Genomic DNA, 17,324 nt, shown 5'->3' with positions numbered 1-17,324 from the left:
CCAAGGATATTTTCACCAGCAAGTGTTCAAACCTCACAGAATACCTACAGGCGGAGATGAAGTGTGAACAGGACAAGTGAGCCAGCTCTCCGTGACGCTCACACTGGGGGTGGAGCTTTTTAGAGTGTGACCCAAAGAGAGAACTGCAAGCTGATCTGGGTGATTGACTGTGATCTCAGTGCCCTTCTCATGCCAGCCACTACTTCTGTAGTAGCCCCAGGACATTGGTGGAGCCCTCAGGACATGGGTGGAGCCCATGACATGATTGGGCCCATCAGGACACAACAGATGCACTCCATCTCCGACACCCACATCACAGTGACCTCAATCAGCACGCTAAGCCAATCAAGCAAATATGTGCAAATTAAATTGGGATTAAGAGCAGAGCAGACTGCAGCCTGTTACTATGGAGCCATTATTCAGATTGGGGGGGGGATTAGCCCCAGGCTAAGCTTAAGACACTGTGTACAACAACAGGCACCTCAATCCCATCATCCGGAAAGAACGCTTCCAAACCAGCAGACTGTCACAGGCTTTGTGTGAGGCTCTGCATCTGCGGCACATTATGAGCTGCGTGTATGAGATGGGTCCATTCTGAAGTGTCGGCAAGAACAGACAGACCTTCCGCTCGCTGTCAGACACCTTCTCTGAAGCAAGTGATCTGACGTGCAAACAGGGGCGCTGACTGCGGCTTCCTTTAAGGAGCAGAACCGCAAATCGTACCGTTCGCCCGAGGTTTAAGCAGCAGCTCCGGGTGTTTTGGAGGGAGAAGCAGAGGAGTGTTGCAGTGTTGATTATTTTTTCCCTGCGCAAGACAAGAAGGTTCCTTTCTGAAGTGCAGGATCGGCGGTGATTAATGTAGCAGCAACCTTTTCATTGGTGAAAAAAAGGAATCGATAGATGGGGTGCTGGGCTGGCAGACTTAAGTGTGATACTCATTAAACTGACTCCATCCATATGGATTGTATGTGTTATGTAAAGTATGTGAATAAGAAATATGTTCCCATCAGACCCGTTTGTGTCTCTCACTAGTGAAGAAGGCTACAAGGGGAGGTGGACATGCTCTGTCAGGTCAAAATCTACAGGAAGAGGGAGGTGTGTTCTGTCAGGTCAGAATCTACAGGAAGAGGGAGCGTGTTCTGTCAGGTCAGAATCTACAGGAAGAGGGAGGTGTGTTCTGTCAGGTCAGAATCTACAGGAAGAGGGAGGTGTGTTCTGTCAGGTCAGAATCTACAGGAAGAGGGGGCGTGTTCTGTCAGGTCAGAATCTACAGGAAGAGGGGGCGTGTTCTGTCAGGTCAGAATCTATAGGTATGGGGGGGGTGTTCTGTCAGAGCAAAATCTACAGGAAGAGGGGGGGGCGTGTTCTGTCAGGTCAAAATCTACAGGAAGAGGGAGGTGTCTTCTGTCAGGTCAGAATCTACAGGAAGAGGGGGGGTGTTCTGTCAGGTCAGAATCTATAGGTATGGGGGGCGTGTTCTGTCAGGTCAGAATCTACATGAAGAGGGGGCGTGTTCTGTCTACATTATTTTGCTTCTTTTGCTCCCATTCTCACAGTGAGGATTTTCACTGAGCCCTATATAGCTTTTGCATGCTCTGGAACCTTAAATTTTCAGGAAGGTGCTGTTTTGAAAGGTGCTCCTGCCCTGATATAGAACTGAAGATACCATGTGGGTTCAGAACTCTATGAGATGAACCTTCCACAATGGGCACGTATCTGTTATTACAGTATGTGTGTATTTATGTGTGACAGCGTCAGTATGTCAATAAGATTGACTTTAAAATCCCGTACTGCATTCCACTGACCCACATGTGCTCTGCTGGCTTCATATCGATTGTGTCTGAAAGAACATTAGATTTGGGGCAGACGACATGCTGACCATCCATTACCTGACACTGTAGCTCTTCTGTACAATTTCTTTATTTGTTTTAAATCCAGGCAATAAATTGACTTCCAAGGGGTGCGTGTTAATGCCCGCAATAGATGCTGCAAGTCTTTACATGTCTTTCTGGCCTGGGATCTCAAATATTCCTCATCCAGACAGCAGTAAATTGGGAGAGATTAATGTATTACATGATTTATTGTAATCCTTTTACATGTTGTGTCCATATATTCATGTTCAGTTTGCCTCGTTGTCGATATGGCTGACGCTTTGAGCATTTCACTTTATGAATGAATGACTGGGTGTGTCACATCGCTCCACCACGCGCAGAGTCTGGCGAGCGGCTTGGAGCAGTGCATGTTATTTATTCATTCAGGAGGAGCAGGAGAGCCCAAAGTTGGTATGTTTACATTTGCAGATGGGGCCCCTTATAATATAAGAATCACAGAGGGGGGATAATGGAGAAAGAGCCAGATTGGCTCAGAGACAGGTCTGCTCCACCTTCAGTCACGGGGATGGATTCAGGTGGGAGGCCTTGGCTTAAGAGTCGGGTTCAATTTAGCGATTGTGGGCTTTGAACTCCCAGAGTGTGAGGACAGGAAGGCATGTGAGATAACTGGGGGGAGGGGTGTTACCTGTGATTTGGATCTTTTTTGAGCTATGAGCAGACGACACCTCAGTGATGTCTGCCTGAATCACACACAGGTGACAAAGCCTTTACTGTCTGTAGCAGAGGAGACAGGATGATGAAGATGTTTCCCGCTATTAATGTGTCTGCTGAAGGGTATATTAAAGGGTCCTCTGCAGCGCACATGCAGGGCATGCATTGATCTGAAAGAAAAACCTTGCAGATGTGGTCAGAAGGGTGCTTCAGGTCCAAGCTGCTTTCAGAGAACACTGGGGAATATCACTGCTGCTGTCCAGTGGGCTTCCAGAGACGGGGGGGGGGGGGGGGGGGGGGGTCACTCCAGTGGAGCAGCGTGTGGAGAGAGGGGGACACTTCTATCTCATGGTGTCAGATGACATTTGAGTCAATCAGCTGTGGTAAACGATGATAAGACAGGAGGGAGGACCTCTCGCATCCAGCAGGACGAAGCACAGAGCCATCGCTTTATTAATTCAGCTGCTTATTGTTTTGAGCACTACAGCTGAGACAAGCTCACAAAAGGGGGTTTATATCCAGAGATAATGGCTGTCCACAGGGAAATGAAAAAGCTTTATTAATGGGCAGGAATTTGTCAATACAAAATCTTGTCCTTCTGGTAAACAAGACTGTCAGTGGATTTTACAATTTGTGTCAGGCCAACGTGAAGGCTGCTGTGACTGGCTGACAGTGATGGGACATGGCAGGATGGGACGACAGTGTGACAGTGATAGGACATGGCAGGATGGGACAGCAGTGTGACAGTGATGGGACATGACAGAACAGGATGGGACAGTGAGTGACAGTGATGGGACATGGCAGAACGGGACACCAGTGTGACAGTGATGGGACATTGCAGGACAGGACGCCGGTGTGACAGTGATGGGACATGGCAGAAGAGTACACCAGTGTGACAGTGATAGAACATGGCAGAAAGGGACACCAGTGATAGGACATGGCAGAAGAGGATGCCAGTGTGACAGTGATGGGACATGGTAGAACAGAACGCCAGTGTGACAGTGATGGGACATGGTAGAACAGAACGCCAGTGTGACAGTGATAAGACTTGGTAGAACAGAACACCAGTGTGACAGTGATGGGACATGGCAGAAGAGTACATCAGTGTGACAGTGATAGAACATGGCAGAAAGGGACACCAGTGATGGGACATGGCAGGAGAGCATGCCAGTGTAACAGTGATGGGACATGGTAGAACAGAACACCAGTGTGACAGTGATGGGACATGGTAGAACAGAACGCCAGTGTGACAGTGATAAGACTTGGTAGAACAGAACACCAGTGTGACAGTGATGGGACATGGCAGAAGAGTACATCAGTGTGACAGTGATAGAACATGGCAGAAAGGGACACCAGTGATGGGACATGGCAGGAGAGCATGCCAGTGTAACAGTGATGGGACATGGCAGGAGAGCATGCCAGTGTGACAGTGATGGGACATGGCAGGAGAGCATGCCAGTGTGACAGTGATGGGACATGGTAGAACAGAACGCCAGTGTGCCAGTGATAGGACTTGGCAGGATGGGACACCAGTGTGACAGTGATGGGACATGACAGAACTGGGTGGGACAGTGAGTGACAGTGATGGGACATGGCAGGATGGGACACCAGTGTGACAGTGATAGGACTTGGTAGAACAGAACGCCAGTGTGACAGTGATGGGACATGGCAGGATGGGACAGTCAGTGACAGTGATGGGACATGGCAGGATGGGACACCAGTGTGACAGTGATAGGACTTGGTAGAACAGAACGCCAGTGTGACAGTGATAGGACTTGGCAGGATGGGATGCCCATGTGTCAGACAGTGTTCTTGGAGTGTGGGCCTCGTTTTCATCCCACTGTTTCTAACTTGTACAGTACAGAAGTGTTTTGCTCGATGTCCTGATCATTCCAGTATTTTCACCAGTTGTGCTGTCTAAACTAAAACTAGAGGGGGAAAAGGACTCTGTTCAGGGTGGAGTTTGAAAGTGATGGAAACACCCCAATATGTTAGAACTTCTAGTTAGAGAAGGGCTAATGAGAACCACCCCCACCCACAGTGGCCACCTGTCCTTCACACAGTCCTGTGCACACGCTCACCCTCTGCCAGCTTATTTCCATTCCCTGCAATCACTGATACCTTTACATCCTGGATGGAAGAGCAGATGGGTTTTAATTGACAGTGTCCTTAATTAAAACCACATGGCAGGAGATTGGATTCAATACACAGCTTAAATGAGAAACATACGTGAGAAAAAATTATGTACATTTGAGTGATTCTTTGTTTTCCCATGTTTAGAAGATGGTAAATTTCTCATGGGGTGTCAGTTTATGACAACACGTTTTATGTGCATCAAATATCTCAGATGTGTCAAGTCAAAGCTCTAGTCAGTTACAATGTGAATGGGAAATAATTAAACTCTTGATCTTTTATACCTGTGCATTTTAAATGCAAAGTATTTGAAATAATACTGTAGACGAGGCTGTCGACTAATGTTGATCATTCAGCTAGATGAGACTATCGGCTAATGCTGATCGCTAGGCTTGATGGGGCTATCGGCTAATGTCGATCGCTCGGCTAGATGGGGCTATCAGCTAATGCCGATCACTTGGCTAGATGGTGCTATCAGATAATGCCGATCGCTCGGCTAGAAGGGGCTATCAGCTAATGCCGATCGCTCGGCTAGAAGAGGCTATCAGCTAATGCCGATCGCTCGGCTAGAAGGGGCTATCAGCTAAGGCCGATCACTCGGCTAGAAGGGGCTATCAGCTAATGCCGATCGCTTGGCTAGAAGGGGCTATCAGCTAAGGCCGATCACTCGGCTAGAAGGGGCTATCAGCTAATGTCGATCATTCAGCTAGACGAGGCTATCGGCTAATGCTGATCGCTAGGCTTGATGGGGCTATCAGCTAATGCCGATCGCTCGGCTAGAAGGGGCTATCAACTAATGTTGATCATTCAGCTAGATGAGACTATCGGCTAATGCTGATCGCTAGGCTTGATGGGGCTATCGGCTAATGTCGATCGCTCGGCTAGATGGGGCTATCAGCTAATGCCGATCACTTGGCTAGATGGTGCTATCAGCTAATGCCGATCGCTCGGCTAGAAGAGGCTATCAGCTAATGGCGATCACTCGGCTAGAAGGGGCTATCAACTAATGCCGATCGCTCGGCTAGAAGGGGCTATCAGCTAATGCCGATCGCTCGGCTAGAAGAGGCTATCAGCTAATGGCGATCACTCGGCTAGAAGGGGCTATCAACTAATGCCGATCGCTCGGCTAGAAGGGGCTATCAGCTAATGCCGATCGCTCGGCTAGAAGAGGCTATCAGCTAATGCCGATCGCTTGGCTAGAAGGGGCTATCAGCTAAGGCCGATCGCTCGGCTAGAAGGGGCTATCAGCTAATGCCGATCGCTCGGCTAGAAGGGGCTATCAGCTAATGCCGATCGCTCGGCTAGAAGGGGCTATCAGCTAAGGCCGATCACTCGGCTAGAAGGGGCTATCAGCTAATGTCGATCATTCAGCTAGACGAGGCTATCGGCTAATGCTGATCGCTAGGCTTGATGGGGCTATCAGCTAATGCCGATCGCTCGGCTAGAAGGGGCTATCAACTAATGTTGATCATTCAGCTAGATGAGACTATCGGCTAATGCTGATCGCTCGGCTAGATGGGGCTATCAGCTAATGCCGATCACTTGGCTAGATGGTGCTATCAGATAATGCCGATCGCTCGGCTAGAAGGGGCTATCAGCTAATGCCGATCGCTCGGCTAGAAGAGGCTATCAGCTAATGCCGATCGCTCGGCTAGAAGGGGCTATCAGCTAAGGCCGATCACTCGGCTAGAAGGGGCTATCAGCTAATGCCGATCGCTTGGCTAGAAGGGGCTATCAGCTAAGGCCGATCACTCGGCTAGAAGGGGCTATCAGCTAATGTCGATCATTCAGCTAGACGAGGCTATCGGCTAATGCTGATCGCTAGGCTTGATGGGGCTATCAGCTAATGCCGATCGCTCGGCTAGAAGGGGCTATCAACTAATGTTGATCATTCAGCTAGATGAGACTATCGGCTAATGCTGATCGCTAGGCTTGATGGGGCTATCGGCTAATGTCGATCGCTCGGCTAGATGGGGCTATCAGCTAATGCCGATCACTTGGCTAGATGGTGCTATCAGCTAATGCCGATCGCTCGGCTAGAAGAGGCTATCAGCTAATGGCGATCACTCGGCTAGAAGGGGCTATCAACTAATGCCGATCGCTCGGCTAGAAGGGGCTATCAGCTAATGCCGATCGCTCGGCTAGAAGAGGCTATCAGCTAATGCCGATCGCTTGGCTAGAAGGGGCTATCAGCTAAGGCCGATCGCTCGGCTAGAAGGGGCTATCAGCTAATGCCGATCGCTCGGCTAGAAGGGGCTATCAGCTAATGCCGATCGCTCGGCTAGAAGGGGCTATCAGCTAAGGCCGATCACTCGGCTAGAAGGGGCTATCAGCTAATGTCGATCATTCAGCTAGACGAGGCTATCGGCTAATGCTGATCGCTAGGCTTGATGGGGCTATCAGCTAATGCCGATCGCTCGGCTAGAAGGGGCTATCAACTAATGTTGATCATTCAGCTAGATGAGACTATCGGCTAATGCTGATCGCTAGGCTTGATGGGGCTATCGGCTAATGTCGATCGCTCGGCTAGATGGGGCTATCAGCTAATGCCGATCACTTGGCTAGATGGTGCTATCAGCTAATGCCGATCATTCAGCTAGACGAGGCTACCAGCTAATGGTCTATAGTCAGTTCATCATTTTGTGGATTTTTAGGTAGGCAAGGCTACTAACCAATGCTAATGATCCAGCCAGACTAATACCAAACATCGCACCTCTCTCGCAAACTGACAGCAGCTCCTTGATATGCGCGAATAATGCGCAGTGTCCTGGAAATCTGTTGTTCCACTATTCAACAGCGGCAAAATTAGCCAGCAAGATATTTTATTGCAGCAACCCTCCCCACCCGTACAGCTAATTTTACCAGCGGTGTCTCATTTTTAATACCATCATACAGTCTAGTAATTATTCAGTGGTTTATGGTGTTTTCACAGTATTCTAAAAAGCAGCACTACTCCAGTATTTCCCAGTAATATTTGATGAGTGCGTCGGGGGGGATGGGGGTGGGGATAAGGGGGGGGGTTCCATTATCCACCTTCCGGGAATCAATTTGCCTAAGGTTGGATGTTTCAGGTAGGTAGTGCTAACAGCTAATGCTAATCATTTAAACAGATAAAGAAAGCCACTAATGCTAATCTTTCTTGGCAGGTGAGCCGCGGAAGTTTGACCCAACTTTCCGAGGGCCCGTCCACAACAGGTAGGTGCAGAGGGGATGTGCTTGGGGGAGAGGAGAGTCTGATTCCCAGCTCTCTGAGGCCTGATTTTTCTTCCATCTTTCCCTTAACTTTGTTCTTTCTCCATGTTACATCCACATATACTGTAAATATAAATCTGTCCTGTGTAAATGTAAATATTTTAAAATCCTGTCATTGTTACCATGTATTGTTCTGCCTTGTCATTGGTTTTATTTTTGCTCTGTGGTATCGAAAATCTTTTAAAACTTTCCAAAACAGTGATACAGAAAGCCTTGTTGTCACCCCTGTATTTTCTGGGAAAACAGGCTGCTGTTGACCTTTACATGTCAGGGATCCATTGACTCCATTAATCCTGCTCCTGTAAAAAATGACTGGCGTCCCTTTCGGTCTGTCACAGTCTTAGAGCTCCCAGGGAAGGCTATTCCTGAGACAGCAACATCGAAATATTCAGCCCTATTTAAATATCTTGCAGTCTTATGAACCTCTTATAATCAAGACGAAATCTTGAATATTGGGGTTTGTAAGAAAATAATTTTCCGCACACAGCACCTTGCTCACGGCCCCAGGAGAGAGTGTGTTGCTCCCCACGGCACCTTGCTCACGGCCCCAGTGCTGAAATCACTTCACCTCATAGGCAGACACCCCAATCTGCACACCCCGCACCCTTTAGTGGGTTGACACAAGGGCATCTCTGCTCTGGTCGTATGTTAAGACTATGACTCAGCTTGAAGAGTCAGTGCCTTATTGTCGGCCGTGTGCCATCATATGCAGGTCCTGCTTAGGACAGACTGTCCCCAATGTCACTGCCTGACGTATAACCCCAAACCCCAACCACTGACAGCCTCTTATCACAGATCTTAGCGCCGCCTGCAGGGCTCACGGGCTGTTAAACATGTGCTGCTTCGAAGCAGCGCCAATGGGAAAAACTGCTGCACTTCTCTGAAGGGGAATCAGATCTGATTTGATCACAGAATATAGAGCACAGATCTTCCAGCGCAGATCTTCACAGGGGTTTGAAGGCTTTGCCTAAGGCTGATACCTTCTTATTAAGCCTTTTATTCAGTGCAATTTACAGGTCCGTCACTGATCAGCATTGGAATGGATTGTGGGTCTGGTTTATCCCGGGCAGTTTGCATTCTCCCCTATCAGCTCCTCGTACTGTGTGCAGATTCAGGAACTAGGGTGGGTGTATTTTTGTGGTTCATCATGTTTATCACTGAAGGAGAACCCCCCCCTTCTAGATCCTTTCCTGTAGACAGTATGCCATAGCTACGCTTCGTCCTCCATCCAGTGATGAGCCAGCCTCTCATTCACATCAGTCTCTGAGCACGAACCCTAAGAACAGCCAGGAAGACATCGCCCCGCTGAGGACACTCTCAGGGCTACGGGGCTCACCCAAGTTGGGGAATCACACATGACATTTGCGTGACACCCGCATCATTGCTAATATTTGTTCCGAAGCTCAGAAATGGCAAATGTCATCAGCTGTGGCTGGTTAAAATGTTCGGCTGAACTTCCTCGAGGCTTTCAGGTCTACGGTCGTCATTGTCGGGATTGCGGTCGCATGGGCACTAACGCATTAGCATTAGCAAATGGAGCCGAGTTTGCCAGGCTGGCATGGTGCTTTCATCGCTTCCTTCATCCACGAATGCCTGAAGCATGTGCTGTGCCCTGCTTCTCGTGCACGGTGATTGGCGTCTGCCAGGGCTGAACTTGCTTACAAGATTTGGCACACAGGCCTTTGGTGCTGTTAGCATGGCACACGGCTGCTCTTTCCCACAGTACTCCACAAACTGATACTGTTTAAATGATGAACTGGGAGAATTGTGGCACGTGTTGTTAAACTGGTTGGTTCTTGCCAGAGGCATCTGAGATATGAGGCCCAGAGCCCCTCGATGATCTCCAACATTGTAGATACAGGATGAAAGAGAGAATGTAGGGACATTTCCATAAAACAGCTACGACACAGCTGAGGATGCCAGGTGTCCCACTGTATGAGAAGGAGAATGGGGAGCTACATGACAGGTGAGCGAGCTCGGGTGCGAGCCCCCAGGTGCTATCAAAACAAAGGCTGAAGCAGATTCACTGCAGGAGCCAATGAAAAGGCTTCTAAGCACTAAGGCTAGTTTAAGCTACTATGTCTTTGGTGCTTGTTAACAAGCACAAATATGAGGGGTTTCCCAAATGCAATTGATATATCGATGTTACAGAAGATGCTGTTGGTCCCTTAGTGCCTGAATGCATCTCACTGCAGCTAATGCCTAAGCAGGGTGGCCGACTTTGGTCGGCTGACTGGTGTGAGATTTTAAATGCAATACAAGTCTGCACACGCATTCACTGTCACAGTTTTATTACCTTATAAACAGTCTTTATGGTTTGCAGACGACCCCGATGCTTTTGATGTAGCTAATTTTAGGTTTATAATGGAACAATATAGAGATTTCTTGCATGAGCGTGAAAGTCAGAAAGCGTCTGAGCTGGCAGTCCTGCCATGGTATTAGCATTGTGAACCAACAGCATATGCCCCCAATGGCCTCCTGGTGAATAGAATTCACTGGTGGCTTCAAAGCTACACATCTACTCTTCCAGCTGACTACAGATCCCTGAGCAAAGTCACATCTGTGTGAACGCCTACCTGCTCAAACTGGCCAGATCCCGGGTGGCACGAGGTGGGCGACTAGCCACTCTGAGTTCGGCTTCGAAATGGTGCACTGGGGCTGGGAGCGCGCACTGGGGCTGGGAGGGCGCACTGGAGCTGGGAGGGTGCACTGGGGCTGGGAGGGCGCACTGGAGCTGGGAGGGTGCACTGGGGCTGGGAGGGCGCACTGGGGCTGGGAGGGCGCACTGGAGCTATGGCAGAGCACCGCTGTCAGGGAGATTCAGGGTCCCAGGCACATTCAAATTGGATGCATTCAACAAAATGTACTAGTTCTGGTAACTTTTTTGCATACCTTAGTAACCCGGCGTGACTCAATCCAGTGAGCTCCCCTTTTAATTGAGCACTTGAAAATCCCTGAAAGGCTTTTCATTTCTACTTACAAAGCAGAAACAGGGAAGTTGTTGTTTTATTGTAGAGCAGGACTGATCCCGCTGTGCCTCAGCTATGAGCGGCAGTCTTAGTGCTTCAGGGCCCCTTCCCAGCAGGGTCCTGTCTCACCCCCCCTGATTCCGGAACGATGCGCCTCTTATCCTCTCCGAGATCCTTACATATCTTGGAGGACACTTGCTGATGTGCAGCAGATGTGATGCAGAAGCTTCCCCAGCGCCTTCATGTAGTTCCAAAAATAACCCAAGGGGGGGTCTGCAGGTCCCCGGGGCGTTCACTTCTAATCCCACCCCCCCACACACAAGCAGCAAGATTTCCGAACTTCTCTGCAACGTCATGTTTGTCCACATCTCCTTCCCCCACTGCTCCTGGCACCTCTGAAGGTGTCTTCAGAATCACCAGGACTCCCGGCTCTGAACACAAGCTTTACATGCAACGTGTCAGAGGCTAAATATATTTTTGTAGAACGCCGTAGAGGTGCTTTGAGGACCTTGGCCGTCCGCCCGCCGGTGGGGTGACGCTTCCATGGAGGTACATACCAGAGAAAGGCCTGCCAGACCACCCGTCTCTCCAGGTTGTGTTGTAAACACCTCCTTCCTGCAGCTTCTCTTAATGAGATGAGAGGCTGTACATCAGCGCACAAGCAGGTGGCGCCGGCAGAGGGTCAGCGCTACCAATTCCATGCCAGCCAATCACCTCCTTTCTGTAGAGTCACATGGGCCTGTCCCACCCTGTCAGAAGCACTTGTCTCTCACATGGGGAGGCTCTGTGCCCTTTGGTGTCCATGCACACAGCGTACAGCCCATAATAACTCACTTCTTCTGCCCTGGTGCTGCCCCCGGCCATCAGCATCATACTTGACCCCCCCATAATAGACGTGCAGATCCAGAACGTATTCTCATTCATCCTAATGAGTCTGATTAGCAGAAACCGGACTTTAACTTCATATTCACCCTTTGTTTTCTTGTGAGTGCAGCGATGCCAGTGTTTTGCCATTGGCTGGTTATCGGCTGCCCTGCTGTGAGGAGGCCATACTCCAGATCGCTGCCCCCCCCCCCCCCCCCCCCCCGAATGATCTGTGCCAGGGACAGGGAAAACATGGCCGACCCCAGCTATGGAGTAATATCTCCATGTCTGACATGGACTGGAATGATTTACTCCCAGAGAAGCACCCCGCCCCCACCAAGTGTGAGACAGCAGGAGAGGGTATGAGGGAGTCATTGTCATCATCATCATCATCATCATCACTTTAAGGTTTGGATCCCTCTGGTAACTTTAATTCTGTTCTCTATGTTGTCATGAAAGACCATAAAATATTCTTAATACTGAATACTAAACACTGGACACAGGAATATAGTGATGAAATGTCTAAACGGCGGGTAGGTGCTGAGTTGTTTAATTAGGTTTGAAGGTGTGAAGCAAACCGCATCCTTTTTTGCATCCCCAAAGCATCCCGGAAGCTTCTGCAGCCCTCAGAGTGGCATGTAAAGTAACAGGCCTTTCCTTCCAATGAGAGGCTGTCCAGGTCTTCAGCGTGAAACTCTTTCAGTTCAGACCAACTCTGTGTGGTTTTTAAAAGCTGATGTCCTGCAATTGAGTGCAGCATGACCATATCTGTACACAGAATGGGGGGGGGGGGGGGTCAAGGGGGCTTTAGGGGTTTTTGTGTTGCAAACAGGGGCAGGAAAGTGTAAAAGTGCCCCCACACCATGGTCCTTTCTCTGGACACTGATAAGTAAGCAATGCTTCAAATCATAATTAAGAAACTATTTTTCACTCCATTTGCATGTTTTACTGTTCGTAGCAAATAAAAATATTAAAATGCGAATCATCTGGATAATTTATTCTGTAATATACATCTAGTTGTGATAAAACTCCTTCATAGTGGCTTGAGATGTGCGGCAGCTGCTCCTCTATGCACCTACCGATGCATCTGACTTGTGGCTCGCTGCTCCTTTCCGCTCCTTTCCGCTGAGTTCTTCTCTCTCTCCTTCCCCCGTTCCCTCCATGAGCCGAGGGGCAGCATCGTGCAGTAAAAGTTTTATCACGTACAGAGTGCACTGTTGCCCGTGGCGACCGCCTCACCCGTCACACTGGGGGCCACGGGCTGAAGTGTCACTCCGGAAGGACGACACGCTGCTCTTCTCCCGCGGGAGAATCTCCCCCAAAGCTACACATGCTTCTCCAGGCACACGGATGTTGGACTAAAGTCTCCAGCATCAAAGGAGAGAGTGTGTTGCTCCCCAGAGCCGAGAACAGGCGGCAGAGTTGAGCTTCACTTATGTAACACTCCTGCCTGCAGCTCCTTAAAAGATGCGGCGGGATAATTAGCTTCTTGTCTGGCCTTCATCACCCTTCTCAGGCAGACTTTGAGGGACCATCAAAGAGTCCCAGCAAAGATCCGTCAGCTTGTTACAGCGGTAGATCTGAGGTTTTCCCCCGGTAGAGTGAGCTTGAACTCATTAAGGCAGAGATTAGCAGATAGTCTGACCCTCACCTGGAGACCAGCTGTAAGGAGTAGCAGGGTGATTGGGCTCACTGCTGGTCACTGAGCTTTCCATCCGGCTCTGTACCTCCAATCACAGGAAAACGGGTCGGACTCGAGGTCACTATACCTGGCGGTGGGGGGTTCTACTCCGATGGCCTTTAACTGGACTCATTCGATCGGTGTTAGAAGTGAAAAACACTCTTGTTAATGCTTTTGAATAGGCTGTTTCACTGAACAATGAGAAGGTCATTATTTAAAAAACCCACCAACACAATATCCTTAAACACAAACCTCCATGGGCAGTTTTCCCTGAAGAGACCCCAGTAGGTGTTGTAGTTCAGGAGAGATGGAAGGTAAAACTGAAGACTGCTTTCGAGAAAAATACCCAAACCTGCTGAAATAACAGGCTGTTTGTGTGAATGTGTGTGTGGATCCTTAGGAACGGGGCTCGCGGTCGGAGGAGGTGCTGTCTGCTCCCTAGCCCTGCTCTCCTCTCTTCCCAGTGGCTCCTCTGTCACTCAGCTGTTCAGCTTGTGCCAGTAGGACGATGTGAGCATCGTCCAGCTGAGTTCTGGAGCCCCCCTGCCCCCTCCGCAGGTGCCCTGATCACTCCTCGCACCTCCCTTCCCATCGCCCGTGCCCTGATCGGCCACCAGTTGCATCCTCAGACATGTCTGTGCACAAGGGCCTCCTCACTGTCTCTGCTGCATTTTGCCATTTACGGACATGCTTCCCTTCTCCTGAGAACGCTGACGTGTCGTTTGTCATTCCTGCGAGGGAGCACGGCTGAGCAGCCCAGCTTTATTGCAGCTGCGCCTGAGACCCCGCAGCTGGGTGCTGGGCGCAGTGTTTAGCGTGGCCTCACCCCTCCCCCTCTGCCCCCGCAGGAGCTGCACCGACGTGCTATGCTGCGTGATTTTTGTCATCGTCATCCTGGGGTACATCGCTCTGGGGACCGTTGGTGAGTCCATGCTTAACCCTTTCTTTCATTACGCATGATTGTATCATACTGCACAGCATTCCAGACTGCTGACACAAGGGCACAGGGATGCAGTGCATGTTCATTTGTGTGTGTGTTTGTACGTGTTTGCACCTGTCCGTTTGCACCTGTCCATTTGCACCTGTCCATTTCCACCTGTCTGTTTGCACCTGTCCGTTTGCACCTGCCCGTTTGCACCTTTCCATTTGCACCTGTCCGTTTGCGCCTGTCTGTTTGCACCTGTCCATTTCCACCTGTCCGTTTGCACCTGTCCATTTGCACCTGTCTGTTTGCACCTGTCCATTTCCACCTGTCCGTTTGCACCTGTCCATTTGCACCTGTCTGTTTGCACCTGTCCATTTCCACCTGTCCATTTGCACCTGTCCGTTTGCACCTGTCTGTTTGCACCTGTCCATTTCCACCTGTCCGTTTGCACCTGTCCATTTGCACCTGTCTGTTTGCACCTGTCCATTTCCACCTGTCCATTTGCGTCTGTCCATTTGCACCTGTCTGTTTGCACCTGTTCATTTGCACCTGTCTGTTTGCACCTGTTCATTTCCACCTGCCCGTTTGCACCTGTCCATTTGCATCTGTCCATTTGCACCTGTCCATTTTTGCACATATCTGGGGTCCCATGCAGATGCGTGGTTTGAGTGGCAGTAAACACCCCTGCTGGCTGCAGGCTTTTAACAGACACTGGGGGCTTTTTTGCCCATTTATGAGAGTTATATCCCCTCGATGGAGATTCGTATTGCAGTGGCTGTCAGCCTGAGACGCGGCTCGCTGAGGACCAGCTGGCCTGGGCTGCTTTACAGGGCTGATTTGGCCTGCAGTTCTGCTCATGCCTGCCCAGCAAAGTGCCCACTGGGCTGTCAGCTGATGATGGAGATGGAAAGATGGGGGCATGGTGGGAGGGCCAGCCAGCCAGGGAAGCTGCGGGCTGTAGCAGCAGCTCTGACACGCCGCGACGGCCGCCGCCTTCTGGGGGCAGCACAGTGACTCATTATACCGCTTTCATATGAATATCTGGGACAGTTTCCGTTGTTTCTGACGCTCAGCACATAATCACAATGCAGAGAAATCTGATCAAACCGGTCGGGTTCGAAAGACGGATCCTTTGAATTGTTTCAGGCGTTGGATTCTGCCACAGAGCAATTTATTGTTTAAAATGAAGCTTCCGCGGGATGTTTGTGATTGAAATTAATGACTTTTATTTTATATATTATTACCAGCATGATTGCAATCTCTCATTATGGAACAAGAACAAAAGGGAAAATGATTTTGAAATTTCTTTCTTTCTGTAATTATTGTACTTTCATATATTTTGAAAGAGAGGGAGGAGAGATTTCTCTCCGGGAAGGTTGTGCTGCTTATGCAATTGCTGCAGACATGATAGCACACTTTAAAAAGAGACCTTCCCCTGTCCCCGAGCGCACGGCGTTATTACAGGCAGCGCTGCCTTTTCACACCCCCCACATCTCTCCTGGGAACTGGCACCTTTCAGAACACCGTCTAAATGGGCCACTTATTCTGGGTGCGTCTTTGTTTACACATTCCAAACAAAAAGCAGACTGCTGATTGGCTGAGTCAGGCTCAGCCAGAAATCTGTAGTGGAATTATGGGTAATAATTTAATTAAGCAGTTTAGACTGAATACAGACAGACAGGAAATGGAGAAAATAATAATAAAAATCAGTCATCATCATTAACATAAATTAGCACTTTGGCTAGTGTACCCATACAGAATTTATGACATTAGCAGAAAATGGGGCTAAACATTGAAGCTACAGTAAGTGGTTTCTGATACAGAACAGGGACATGGCAGGTACACGGGAGGGACAGGACAGGGACACTGGAGGGACAGGGCAGGGAACGGGAGGGACAGGGCAGGGAACGGGAGGGACAGGACAGGGACACTGGAGGGACAGGACAGGGAACGGGAGGGACAGGACAGGGACACTGGAGGGACAGGGCAGGTAACGGGAGGGACAGGGCAGGGAACGGGAGGGACAGGACAGGGACACTGGAGGGACAGGACAGGGAACGGGAGGGACAGGGCAGGGACACTGGAGGGACAGGACAGGGACACTGGAGGGACAGGGCAGGGAACGGGAGGGACAGGGCAGGGAACGGGAGGGACAGGACAGGGACACTGGAGGGACAGGGCAGGTAACGGGAGGGACAGGGCAGGGAACGGGAGGGACAGGACAGGGACACTGGAGGGACAGGGCAGGGATGCAGGAGGGACAGGGCAGGGACACTGGAGGGACAGGGCAGGGAACGGGAGGGACAGGGCAGGGACACTGGAGGGACAGGGCAGGGATGCAGGAGGGACAGGGCAGGGACACTGGAGGGACAGGGCAGGGAACGGGAGGGACAGGGCAGGGACACTGGAGGGACAGGACAGGGACACTGGAGGGACAGGGCAGGGACACTGGAGGGACATGACTACTTACAGACAGCAGCGAGCCCAAATGCACATCTCCCGAAGTGCTACAACCCATATGGCACAGGGAGAACACACAGACAGCACACAGAGGGGAAGGGGGTTTGCACCCCAACAGTGGTGTGAGGCATTGTGGCCATCGACTAAGGCACGGCACCACCCCCCGTACTTTAACAATATAACCTTTTTAGGAGTTTCTCTGGCCAGGTCTTCCCATTACTGGTCATAGTAACAGTCACCTCCATGCATTTTGATGAAGTGAGTGAAAACTCTGTATCCACTGACACTGCATGTCAGGTGCAAAGTGTCCCCACAAGCAGTATGTATTAGCGGCAGTAGTAAACTTCTGACGAAATTCAGTAGCAGTAAGGATGCAGTTTCGGACGCACCCTGTAAGACTGATAGCAAAAATGCTGAGTGCTAGTGGCAGACGGACTTTGGGGGGGGCCCTGCTGCCTTCCTGACAGGCTTTGCGTTGCCTTTTTTGAGAATTTGCC

General features: G+C 50.1%; 1 protein-coding gene across 1 annotated transcript in view; it reads left to right on the top strand.

Moving 5' to 3' along the window:
• The window catches only part of slc44a5a (solute carrier family 44 member 5a), a 51,626-nt gene that overhangs the window by 18,892 nt on the left and 15,410 nt on the right, over positions 1 to 17,324 (top strand). The window contains exons 2-3 of the mRNA XM_048989707.1: positions 7,823 to 7,871; positions 14,291 to 14,364. Coding sequence (XP_048845664.1) covers positions 7,823 to 7,871; positions 14,291 to 14,364 — 123 coding nt within the window. The remainder of the gene's footprint in view (positions 1 to 7,822; positions 7,872 to 14,290; positions 14,365 to 17,324) is intronic.

The sequence above is a fragment of the Brienomyrus brachyistius genome, chromosome 21 (assembly GCF_023856365.1).
Source record: "Brienomyrus brachyistius isolate T26 chromosome 21, BBRACH_0.4, whole genome shotgun sequence".
Lineage (NCBI taxonomy): Eukaryota > Metazoa > Chordata > Actinopteri > Osteoglossiformes > Mormyridae > Brienomyrus > Brienomyrus brachyistius.
The sequence above is the reverse complement of the archived record's forward strand: the minus strand, read 5'-3'. Positions and strand labels throughout refer to the sequence as shown.